Source organism: Dasypus novemcinctus, chromosome 8 (genome assembly GCF_030445035.2).
Source record: "Dasypus novemcinctus isolate mDasNov1 chromosome 8, mDasNov1.1.hap2, whole genome shotgun sequence".
NCBI classification, from domain to species: Eukaryota; Metazoa; Chordata; class Mammalia; order Cingulata; family Dasypodidae; genus Dasypus; species Dasypus novemcinctus.
In genome coordinates, this window is record NC_080680.1 from 122,843,147 (window position 1) to 122,856,414 (window position 13,268).

The 13,268-nt window shown below is 47.5% G+C and overlaps 1 protein-coding gene across 2 annotated transcripts in view; it reads right to left on the minus strand.

The window, feature by feature from the left end:
- TGFBR1 (transforming growth factor beta receptor 1) overlaps positions 1-12,726 on the minus strand; it is a 46,896-nt gene extending 34,170 nt beyond the window's left edge. For both annotated transcript variants that reach the window (XM_004458569.5, XM_058302619.2), the window contains exon 1: positions 12,608-12,726. In XM_004458569.5, coding sequence (XP_004458626.2) covers positions 12,608-12,692 — 85 coding nt within the window. In that variant the 5' untranslated portion in view covers positions 12,693-12,726. The remainder of the gene's footprint in view (positions 1-12,607) is intronic.
- Positions 12,727-13,268: the final 542 nt, after the last annotated feature.

Genomic DNA, 13,268 nt, shown 5'->3' on the forward strand with positions numbered 1-13,268 from the left:
GCTAAAATGGATATTTTAGAAGAACATTTGACAGGAAAACAGCCCTACCATGAATTTAAGGGCAGGAAGCAAAGCTGTCCACGTGTGGTCACCACTCTGCTCCTGCCAAGTGGCCTCGTTTCTGCCCCATACCAGGGAGCTGAGGGTGCACGTCAACGCACAGAGCAGATGTGCTGTGTGCACTCTGCCGAACCCCAGCCCCTGAAAAGAAATGGAGAAACTTCTATTTCTGCTGGTAAATGCTAATGCAGTAAGTGAATTTCTGTTTTCCCCAATCTAAGCATGTTTTTGTACAGGTTTCTTATTAGATTTGTTTTGACTAGTGGGTATTACAAGAATATAGTAGTTAAGCTCATGGAGTTGGGAGACAAAAAGACTTAAGCTTAAATCCTGTCTCTGCCAGTCAATAGCTGAGTAATCTTGTCAGTCATTGAACTTACTTAAGCCTGCTTCCTAAATTTATTAGGTTAAGCAATAACAGTACCAGTCTCAGAAAGTTTGAGAATTAAATGAAACAAAGTATATAGAATATTTAGATAGTGCCTGGCACATAATAAAATGCCCCAAAATTCTTTTATGCATTCATGCAGTAAGTATTAACTAGCACCCATTCTGTGCCAGTCCCTGGTTCTAGGGAATCACAGATAACCCTCACATAGCTCTAGGAAGCAACACTCACATAGAGCACAAAGTAAACTGCAAGCACATAAAGCAACGGCCGTGAGCACTAGCTCTTCTCTCTTTCTCCATCACAGGTACCTGCCCCACAGAGTTGTTCAGCAATATGACTGAACAGGGCAAGCCCAAGAATGTCACCATAGCAGCAGGAAGGTACCTACAGGATGTATATTTTAAGTTCCAACCCAAATTAGCCAAGTACTGAACTCATCCAGTTGGTCGATGTATGCCTAATGCCCCTAAGTAGTAAAGAACTAACTCATTAACCCGAAACCTGATCACTATCTTATCCTAGTCCCTTATTTCACAGATGAGGAAACAGAAGTGCTCTGAGTATATCACCATAATCTAGGTTTATTCTAAAAGCAAAGAAAGAAAAAGAAGGACGATTAGAGAATGTCTGGTGCCCTCGCCCGAGCACACCAACTGAAGGAAGTGGTACCCACCCTCCGGCTGCCTGTGCTTCAGGGGCAGGGAAGAGGGCACCTGGTCCCGCCAACAGCAGGAGCCCAATCAGAGCTGGCAAGGAAATGTGCCCCCAAGCGCTGTGCAGCCAGCAAGCGTAGAAGCAGAGAGGGAAGTCTGAGTACCTGCTACCAGGAAAGGGCAGTGCACGCATCCTGGGCGGGAAGAAAGACTACTCCTCAACAGACCTTGTGTGACCACGCAGGTTTTAGGCAGGATGAGGTTTCTGCTCTCGAGGAGTTTCCAGTGTAACGTCGCGGTAAGCATGCCGCTGATAAAAGGTAAGCTGTGAGAACACAGAAGAGGAAGACTTCTCTGCAGGAGGACACGGACACTGAGGCTTCAGAAAAGCTAAGGAAGAAAGGAGAGCGTTCCAGGGAGATGACAAAGATAGTGTACAGAGGTGCAGGAAGACGAGGCTCTGGCAGTTTAGGGAACTGTATCTAGCACAGATATCATCTTCATATCAACTAAAAAAAGTGATAAAATTCAACACCTAATCAGGATTAAAACAAACAAAAAACCCTGAGCAAACTGCAGAATAAAAGAAATCTACAGATACCTATGTCTTAGTTTGCCAAAGGGCTGACAATGCAAAGTACCAGAAATGGACTGGCTTTTCTAAAGAGGATTTTATTTAGGGAAAAAGCTTACAGTTCCGAATCTGTGAAATGTCCACATCAAAGCACCATCACAGATTCTTCCTCACCAAGTCAGCCACTGGTCATCCTGGGGACCTGCCAAGCAGCGAAGCAAGATGGCTACCAGGCTCTGCTGAGTCCCTGCCTTCGCCTCCAGAGCTCAGCTGTGGGCCACCAGGCCAGGGCTTGCCTCTTTCTGGGCCTCCTCTCTCAGTCTCTCACGCCTTCTCTTCCTGCAGCTATAGGTGAACCTGGAGTCCGTTTTCTTTCTCTCACATGGCAGGATCAAAAATGGCAGCTTCCTTTCTCCCGTGTCTATCTCTCTGTGTCTCCATTTATATCAGACCCAGCAAAAGAGCAGAGAGACCCCCCAGATGACTCACACCTCACCAACTGAGTCCAATCAAAAGCCCTAAAGCGATCTTATTTAGTAACCACACCAAAGGCCCCTCGATGCACTCAAAGGGCCTCACACCCACAGGAATGGATCGGTTCAAGAACACAATCCTTTTCTTTTCGGGATTCATAAAAGAACTTCAAACTGTCACAGCCTATCAAATTAAGGAAAAGGAACAGAGCAAGTATTCTGTCATTAGCAGACTGTTCTACCCCCAAAACACCACAAGACTTCCAAGGACGCCTGTCTGCCAGGTAAAATAAAGCAGTTAGACAAAATGATAATCATGATTAGTGATGGATCCCGCCAGTTTCAGAGTTCCATGAGTCCATGAAAAACAATTTTCTTAAAAACAGCTATCATTTACTGCGTGTTTTCTATATGCCTGGAATGACGCTTCAAATTGTACTTGCAGAGGTTCCCCCACATCCATGAAAACTATCACTTTAACCTATTTCCAGTTCAGCTTCCTTCCTACATTTGCAGTACTCTTTACCAGGAGCTGCGCTGCTTTGGTGCAACTGGCAACCAAAAATGATCTTTCCTCACTGAGACTCTGAGCAATCTTTGGTCTCTTATTTGTATTTTTTCCCCCAAATGTGTAATGAGATAAAATAGCTAAACTACTTGAAACTTGTTTATTTGGTATAATAATTATATATAATTATGGCTGAAGGAAACACATAATCTTGTTTTTGTCCAAATCTGTAGCACATTGAATAACAAAATTAAATTGTCAGTTTTTCAACTGGAGAAAGTACTCAAATCAACAGCCATGTGTTAAACAAAGAGACTCAATTAGAGCTCATTATGATTTGATTTAGGAATGACTAAACCAAGGGAAAAAACAACCTAACCATATACATATACATATATATATGCAGGAGAAGTCACAGTTACTGCTTTTCCATCTCTATGTTCCTCCTCGGGCTTATTTATTTTGCTCCATGTTCAGCACTCTCAAATGTGTACATCAATCCTAACTTCTGGTAGAAAAAGCCATTTGTTTTTGCTTTTCTCCCATGGAAACTATCTGTGTATTTCAGTGCATATTTAAAGACCTTATATTGTAGAACTGTAACAGGATGCCTGCACAAGGTGTCCTAGAACTCTAAATATACACTCTGATGTAATAAGTGGGGTTCACACCTAGGAAATCTAGATGGAATGGTTATCCTGAAGCAAGGGAACAAAAATGAGGAGGTTCAGCCCTGTTGGTCAGTACAAGGAAACACCGAACAGACCTCAAGTAGCTCAGCAACTGCAGAATAAGAAAGGAAAACAAATCCCCACAATTCATGGAGAGTGATCAACCCAGATCAGTTGCTTTATTTCCCAATGTGCCTTATACAAAGACTTCTGTAACAAACGCTGCTCAAGAGCAGGGGGAGCTTGCTTCTCCCAGGGGCGGCAGGGTGTTATCAGCTGACACCGCAGGCCGCTCCTCACGCTGACAAATGCAGACAAATTGTCCATGGCTATGGGGGTTGCTGTGTGAACAGCACAGGGGGCCACACCATGTGGGCAAGCGTGGCCACTCCTAAGGGAAGCCATCACTCCCGATGCCCACCGCCCAAAAACAAGGCAGCTGCAAACAGGAAACCCAAGCAAGAGCATATCTGGTCTCTGAATCTTGGTGTCTTGGGCCTGTCTGAAGAAAGGTGGCTGTTTGGTGGCAGTACTAAGACAACATCTGCCAAGTGGGGAGAGGCCAAAGGAAAAGGACATGAGGAAAATCTCTTCGAAAGCCAGGTTGAATGGTTTCATGTTGCTTTCCAGTCATTGTCCCCGAGTTTTTAGCACAGCTTGATTTAAACAGACCAGCCTTTACCCATTCCATTGGCACTACGCAAAGACTAGTGTGTCCGAACCTAGATCAGTACCTAAAAGTGGAGAAAAAAAGATGGTAGGGGCAGTTAACCACTGAACTCTCAATCCACGCTGATGAGGAATCCTGAGAACCAGAATCAGGGCTGCTGGATCCAGCCACCCCCACCACTTGGAGTCTCCCTCTCTTGCATCTTGGTGTTTGGGGCTCCATTTTACCACAGAACGTAGCAGCCTCCTCATGAATTCTCAAAAAAAGGCAAAGAGGGATCTATACAAACTACCAGTTCCCGTATTTGCCTGCCCTCGCTGCTAGAAAACTCGAGTATTATACCCAAGTGTTAACGCATTCCTCAGCTAAGAGTTGAAAGTAATTGTTCACTTTCCTTTTACTTATTTCTTCTTATCTTTTCTGGTCATTAGCTTTGGTCTTACTGCATGTTTTTATTTCAAGCTGCCTAAATCCTTTTTGGAAAATGGCTAGAGTAAATCTAATGAGTGAATAAATTTCTCCATACAATAAGACAGTGTTCATCTTGAGACCCTAGATGCTAGGGAGAGTGGGCATAGATGCCAGCTAAAACCAGTCATAAACAAGGAAGCTTGGACCATACCCTAAAAGCACAGAGCGCTAGCACAGAACCAGAGCTTGGAGATAATCCCCACCTCCTATCTAATGCAGGAAATTCCTTCTATAACTTCTCCAACAGGGGTTCATCCAGACTCTACTTGGTATTTCCAGCAATGCCCTACTTTATGACAACTCTCTCTGATAGAATGCCCTTCCTTACACTAAGCTGAGACCTGCCTTAGTCAACCAATTAACCCATTGCTCCATCACATGGACACATATTTCCTCTTCCAAGTCAGTCCTTCATTTACTTAAATGCATATTTATCTTATTATTGACTAGCTGCTGGTGTCAGGCTATGTGCTAAGCCATTTCACATTATCTTCATAGCCATACTATGAGCTAGGTGTTATCCTCCTTTGAAAATGAGTCCCAAAGAAATACACTAAATACAATGTAATTCCAGGCAAACATGCGGAGGCTCTTATACCTACTTCTATAAACAAAAATTTTATTAAATTCCTGGCTACCAAGTCACATGAATTGAATCTGCCTTCAAAATTGGAAGGAAAGCAGACGTAAGTTAGATAAAATCAAAGAGAAAAATAAAAATGGCCTAGAGATCCAATTGTACCAAAGTTTGGTCACAGAAAAAAACAGTAGCATAAGACGCATCTAACAAGACAGCCAGCAGGGAAGTCCAGGTGACAGTAAAGGTGACACTGATAATAACATCAGTAACCCATGACCAGTGGTATAAACCAAAAGGAAACTTCTCTTCCACTGTGGCCAGGAACCAGAGTAGATATCCAAGAGGTCAAACTTACTATAGCAGAAAGAAGCTAAACCTGAAGGCTCACTGAAGTACAAGCATAACTAAAGTATAAGAATAATTCCCAACATACACTTCTTTGGCATCAGGGGTGGGGGGGAGGGTGGGCAAGAGTAGACAATCGTGGACCAGTAACCCAGGAGGAAAGAATATGCCTGTGAATTGAGCAGGGCTCCAGATCCAAGTTAGGACCTCAAGCTCAAAACAAATATTCTAGTCAAGGTGGCTTCTGAGGGTTCTGGAATCCAAAAAGGAAAGAGCATGAGGGGAAGGCATTTGCTGATCATCTTTTCTTTGCCTAAAACTCTACAGAACATTTCTAACCAGTTGCACGTCTTTATCTTTGCTGCCTACTGACCAAGTCTACTTGGGTGTCCTATCTTCACTTCAAACTCAGCAGGTCCAAACCAGAATTCGTTTCCCCTCAATCATTCTCTAGCCAAATTCCTCATTAGCTGAAATCATCTTGCAGTCATTCCCTTTTTCTTTCTGGAGTTCTCCTTAATTGTTGTACTCCACTTTTTTACTGCAAAGACTTAGCCATTCCACAAGTATTTACTGAGTGCCTAGAATTTGTGGTACATTAGTGAACAAAACAAAGATACCTTCTTTCAGGAAGCTTACATTCTAGTAGGGAGACAATAAGCAATAAGTAAGCTAATGTGGTAAGAAAATAAGTGAATATAGTATGCTAGAAGGTGGTATGACCAAAAAAAACCAGAAAGAGGACGTAGGATAGGAAAAAGGGGATCGAAACAAAGAAACAGGTGGCAATTTTTTAAAGGTAGTCAGGATGGACCTCATGGAGAAAAAGGTGACATTTGAGCAGAGACTTAGAGGTGAGGAGGCCCTGCAGCTGTAAGGGGGAAGCGACAGACCAGCAGGGCCTCCTCCCAGCTCCTCTCAGCCACGCTGAGCTCCGTTCCTAGTGCCGCGGGATCAGCTGCTGGGCGCCCGAGGTGGACGCCCTGCTCCAGAGGCCACCCACCCGCCTGGCTTTCAGGGCATGCAATTTCCTGAGTCTACCCTTCAAGCAATGAACGTTCACTCCTCCCCTTAAATCTTCACCCCTCACAGGCTGAGGGATCAAGTCCTACCATTTCTATTGAGTGGTCCCTGGGGGTGCCCTAGCTTCTGAATTCCCTAGCTTCATATTTCTTGAAAGCAAATCAACCTCTTCCTTTTTCTACACTTACCCCAATGCTGATCATTTATAAATATTTGCTAAGATTAAACAAGCTATTTCTTCTAAATGCTGAAGCTTTTTGTTAATGTAAACTGCTAGAAATAAGAATAAAGAATGGGGTTACTGTACTAAAAAAAAAAAACCCGCATGGGGGAAGGGGAGGTAAAAGCCAAAATGTTCATGATGGCTGGTGATAGGTTGTTTCTTTTCTCTGCTCAGTACAATTGGTGAATGGTCAACTATCACTGTCTCGTTATCAGTGAGATCCAAATTACCTAAAAATACAATGTCAAAGAAAGACTGCAAGGATCTGAGTAAACTGCGGTTGCAGAATAAGAGGCAGAATGCAATGAAGACAAGCTGAAACAAATCTCATGGTTTCTTAAAAACAAAAATAAAAAAGTGGGGGGAGGGGGGGAATGGAAGGTGGTGAAAATCTTACTCCTGAAGTGAATACTACGATGCAGTCACTGTGCATGAAAACGGCATGATGTTCAGGAAACAGCATACACCCTGGAGGTTCAAGGGCAGGCCCTGCCATTCCCTAAGAGCATGACCTCAGTTTACTGGTTATAAAATGGAAACACAGAAGCTCTTCTATTTACAAACTTTCAGAGATACAAACTAGGCTCCACTCTGGGCAAAATCCTGCCTATCCACAGCAGATGAAGTGAAGAGTGAGCCACAGCCAGTGAAGTCTCCGTTAGTCAACATTTGTTCCTGAAGCAGTGTCTTCCCTCTGTAAGTGGATTCCTTTGTGATTAAAGGATGAACAACAAAATGCTATCATCTTTCAATAACCGTTAAGAGTTGAAGAGAATCTTGGGTTAGAACCAAGGTCATCATATTCTACCATTATCTCCTCATCTTAACTTGACTTAGATATATAAACACTGGACACGAGACTTGGGAACAAATAGACTTTCAAAGAATCTTTTGGAAACTAACCTGCACATGAGAAAGAAACTTTTCGAGTGTAATACAACTACCACCCAGGAAGTGATGAGAATTACCTGAGACAAGGAAGGTGGAATGCCTGGCACATTCTTATGATATATTACCATCAGATTAATAGTGGTACAAGGATCACTGAGCATTCAAGAAATGTCAAAGCAACCTGTGCGCATACCCTGCCAAAGTCACAGTTAAATCGTTCTTTTTTTTTAAAGATTTATTTTATTGATCCCCATCCCCTCACTGTTTTTGCATTTGCTGTGTCTGTTTATTGCGTGCTGGTCTTCTGTTTTAGAAGACACCACAATTGAACCCAGGGCCTCCCATGTGGGAGGGAGGTACCTAATGGCTTGAGCCACCTCCACTCCCTGCTGTGTTGTGCCTCATTATGCTTTCCTCCTGTCTCCTGTTGCATCATCTTGTTGCATCAGTTCGCAATGCCTGCCCAATGTGTCAGCTTGCTGTCCTGCTCATTCTCTGTAGGAGGCACCAGGGACAGAACCCGGGACCTTCCATGCAGTAGGTAGGAGCCCAATCACTTGGGCCATATCTGCTTCCCTTAAATCATTCTTTATGATGTACATGGCTTTCAGGTTGCCAGAGTGAGGGAGCAGGTTTACAAATCTAATCTGTAAAACAGGACCTGTAAAACCAATCAGACTAACCCCACTAGAGTTTGGGAAAACAGTGCCTAAGGTAAAAAATCTACAAGTCAGTCAATCCCAAATCTATACCAAAGAAGAGTGACCACAAGAAACTAACCTGTAATATTTGGGCCAAAGCCAAACCATACAGCTAAAACCAGGCCTAATTCAGAGTGACAGCAAATCTTAAAGTTTACAGAGACTACTTGAATATGGTGATGAGAAAGACACTAAAAATTATCCTACATATTGGAGTTTGGCTGGGTCAAGATAGATCATAAATTGTGAGACATCTCCAAAAGTTTCCCAGAGCCAGCTCCATGAGCAAAGCTCAAAAATCCCTGAGAAACACGCCAGCATCTGCCCTCAATTCCAGAAGCAGAAAGCGAAGACATGACCCAATCACATGATACCAAACCACAGTCCATCTGTTCAGAGATCGCGGCATTACATAAGCCACGAGCAAGCTGGATAGTGAAAGGTGCGGTTTGTCGCCATCTGAGGGGGACTCAGGGCTCTGTGGTATGAAGAGCACACGCTCACATCGAAAGGGCCAACCGTGGGAAAAAGGCGTTTTCAGAACCCCCTTCAGCAGACATCAACACACCTGACGCAGTACAACGCTATGCCGGCAAATGGTGCTGCACTTGGATAACCTTCTCAACTAGGCCGAGAATCTCCCAACAGGCAACAGGAGCAAGACTGAGTTCCTCCACGATTCTTTTGATCACGCTGGTTTCCTGCTTAACTTCAACAACAAAGTCACCCATTTAAGTCTAGACTTCAACATGGAATTCAATCACACCCCAGTTCAACTAAACTCGACTTATCCAAACCATTTCACCATCTTCCAAGCTAGTCTGAGCCCACTTCTCTTAAACCATAAACACTACACCAGGTCCTTTGGTCAGCAACGGAACAAAGACAGTGGACTTTTCCTTCATAACCTGAGTCATTCCCCCTCCTCCCCTCAACTTCAGGAAGACACCTTCCCTAATCTCAGTGGATTTTGAGAACAACGTCACCTAGGGAAGCCACCCATTAACCCTGTTTCTCCCCACCTCCAGGTCCTTAGAGGGCACAAGATTTGGGATCAGAAAAGCAAAGTTCCTAACTCTGCCCTTCATTTGTTGTGCAACCCTGAGAAAGTCACCTCCTCCCTCAAATCTCTGTTTTCCCATCTGCAAACTGAAGTGATATTACCACCCAGCACTTTGTCCTTTAGCGTGCCCAGCCCCAGTGGGCATCCCACCTAGATGACCTATTTTGTTTCCTGTCAGACGTGTGGAGTTCTCAGCGATGGGGGAAAATAATCAGGGTTAAACCCCAGTGTACAGAATGAGGATCCTAAGTCTAAAGAGTAACTTGCCGGCTGGTCAACAGAAGCTGGGCTTCCTGCCCTGGAGGAGGTGCCAGGACAGCTGGGTACACAGCTCACACAGAGACGTTTACACTCATCGAATCCCCCCTCTGCCCTTCTGAAGTCTAACCACCCTTCCTAAAGGGTCCAGGAAGCCTTCCCAATCACACCACCCTACACTAGTCACTTCCCTCTTTGAATACCAAAATCTGAGAGGTGGTGATAAAAGTATTTTAACAACTGGCACAATCAGAAAGGATGTCTGATCAATCAACAGACACATGGGAGAAGGGATTGCTATGTGAATGCCAATAATACCAAATGGCAGCCTTCAACTCAAACTTTCTCATTTTATCTTCACAATCTCATTTCTGCATAACTGGAGGTAGAGCTGGGACTAATCACTTAATCTGACAACCAACTGCTTTTTTCACCATACTTTTCTTAATTATACACACAGATTTATAAGTTAATATGCATAAACTGTACTTACAGAGAACAGTAAGAATACTAAAGGAAGTAAATACTAAAGGAACACTAAATCAAATGGAATTCATTTAATCAACAAACATTTAAGTGAAACAGAATGCAAAACAGTGCTAGGTTCGGAGAGCATAAAGGAAATAAAAGACACCATCCTTGTCCTCTGGGTCCCTATAATATACTCAAGAATATAGTTCAGTAAAAGGGCAAAGAGGACAGAAATGCCCAACACGCTACACTGTACAGGAGGATAAAGAGTTCAAGAAGAAGTAAACCAGTAAGGAAGGCTGAGAAATTCCCTCATCCCCCTGCCAAAAAGGGGCAAAACTGAATACGCAGTGAAGAGGCCGAATAGAAATCAGTGGAACTGAGGGTCTGCTGTAGTGAGAAGGGAGACCCCAGGTTGGCTATTTGGAGATGGCCCTAACATCAGCCTCCAGTGTGTGCCCTCACTACAAACAGGGAATCTTGTAAAGTCCTTCTGGGGATAGTGGAGGTTTATAAGTTTGGCAGTAGTCAAACTGGAAAAGACTAGATGAGAGAAACTGAGAAGCGACTTGACTTGAGGGATGATGAACAGGACTCAGCTGATACAAAGGGCTATGTTGATCCATGCCAAGGAAGGATCATATTCAAAAGGCATTAATAAAAGGAACGGGGCTTGAAGCATGTTTTCAAAGGAAATAAAGACATGAGATGCAAAAAGGAAGCAACCAGTACTTTCCCATGGGCTATAGATGTAGACATAGAGATACTAAACTGTGTGCAAGGATCAGGGAAGCAAGTTTTCTATAGAAATTCATGTTCAAGAGAGCAGAAGCTGGGCAGAGAAATACAAAATTGATACCCAGACGATAAGGAACAGTGGCAAGCTCTTGAATAAGGGAGACAAATCATAAATTTAAAAAGAGCATTTGAGCTTAACTTCTTCCGCCTATAAGAAAAGAGTGATCTGAAACATCAACATAACCAAGCCCAGCAGGTGGGCCAGCCGAAGCAGTGTGTGCTTAGAGGGTAAGCATCCGACCAGCTTTCCGTGAAGCGCATGCCAACGTGCATGCTCCTCCCAGGAAGCAAAGTTCTGTACATCCATTTAAGTCCAATGCTGCTACCTGCTGCGCTAAGTGGAAAAGAGGGAACTAAGCTATGTAAGTAAAGAGTGGTGTAGAAATGCTACCTACATTTGATGTGGAACTAAATTGGTTCTCCCCGCTGTCCACGGTTATCTTGGCCCACCCCCCCACCCCTTCACTCCAAGGTCAAAAACTCCACCTACGCCTCTACTGTAGTCCCAGTGTGAAAGGAGCCACAAGGAAGCCAGCCTGATAATGAAATTGAGAGGGCAAAATCTCAGTAATAATGAGCAACTGTTCATCAGATGACTGAAAAAGAAAAATGGGCTGTGCCGGACAGTTTAATGCCTCTGCAAACAGCCCTGGGTGCAAATCCTAACTCCACGCCCCTTCAATGAGGCAAATGCCACTAGCCCTGAGCGTTGAGAGTGGTGAGGATGATATAAAGAGCTTCAGCGTGCTCTGTGCATCTGCAGCACAGGCAGCTCTTGACAGGAGCTATTAGGATTAGGACTAAAAATAATTGGCACCCGCCGTCTTGGGTTGGCTAGGATTTTTTTTTTCATTTGTCGTTTTTCCCCCTAACATGTGATGCCATCCTTCCACTATATATTAACTGCTGGCACTAAACTCCCATATGCTAGTTTCCAGGATGTTAGTTCGGTTGCTAACACGAAGTTTCTCACTCTCCCCTCCAATGGGGTAGAAAACCACCATTCTGACTGAATACTGTGGGAAAACCAGCTAGGCAGATGTCACCCAGGAAGGGGACCATTGCTGGCGGACATGCTTCTTCGAGGAAATAAAAGCGTTTGTTCAATGCACAGAGCAATTCTCCTTCCAGCCTTCCAAACCCCGCAGAGTGAGCAAACGTTCAAGTTTCTACCGCGCAAACAATCGGCAGCCGTCTGGTCCCTGGATTCGCTTCAACACTTCCAGACGCACCGCAGAAGAGACATTCCGCACATCTCCGGGCCGCCTCCTCCCCACACAAAGCGTCGCGGCTCCGCTCCCAGGGCCACCCCCGGCTGGGGAAGCCGCCCCCCTCGGCCGGGTCCGGTCGGCGCCGAAGCGGGCAGTCCGGGCTGCCCCGCGCCCCGAGGGTCGCCGCCGCACCACGCCCCCTCCCGCCGCCCGGGGAGGCCCTCTCAGCTCAGAGCTCGCCCTCGCCGCCCGTCCCCCGGCCTCCCTGTCCGACCCCGCCCCGGACCCGGGGCCTCGGGCACCCACCCACGAGGGGCGGGGGTCGCCGGGACCAGGCCGCAGAGGGCGCCAGGGGTGGCGGGGGCAGCCCTGCGCGGCCCGCCCGGGCGGCCTCGGCCCCCGCGGGGTAGCGCCCGCAGCCCGGACGGCGCCAGCCGCGGAGCCCGCAGCCGGGGCGGCCTCGGGCGGCCCGGCCAGGCCCCGGCGCCGCCACCTGCGCCCCCGGCCCCGCGCCATGTTTGAGAAAGAGATGGAGCGGGCCAGAAGCCCGGCCCGCGCGCCCCGCCGCTCACCCGCCGCCCCCGGCGCCAGCGCCGCCGCCGCCGCCAGCACGAGGAGGAGCAGCCCGGGCCGCGCAGCAGCGGCCGCCTCCTCCATGGTCCCGCCGCCGCCGCCGCCGCCGCCGCCGCCTGAGGCCCGGCCCCGCCCGGCCGCCTCGCCTCCGCCAGCCGCGCCTCGCCCCACCTCCCGCCGCCGCCGCCGCCGCCGCGCTCGGCCCTTTGGAGCTGCTCCGGGGCCGCGCGCCCATTGGCTGCCGGGCCCCCGCAGGCCCCGCCCCCGCCGTCGGCCAGCGGCGAGCGAGGCCCCGCCCGGGGCCCCGCCCACGAGCCCGCGGGGCAGCCAATCCCGGGCGGCGGGCACCGGACCGTGGCCGCCCCGCCCCGCCAGCGCTCTCGGGGTCGCGGCCCCCAGCCCCGGGCCCGCCCCTGGACGCCGTGACGGGCGGGACCTGGGCGGCCTCGGCCCCGCCTGGCAGCGCGGTGGGTGTCGGCGGCGTGGCCCACTTTCCGGAGAAGGCCGTGGCCCCCGACTCCCTTCTAGCCTCCTCCGTGGGCCTGGACCCCCAACTCCCAGCCCTGCGCCGCGACCCCCGACGCCGGCCGCCCGCTCCCCGCGGCGCCAGGCCCGGGAGCCAGGCTTCCACAGCCCTGCCCAGATCCACGCCTCAGCTTT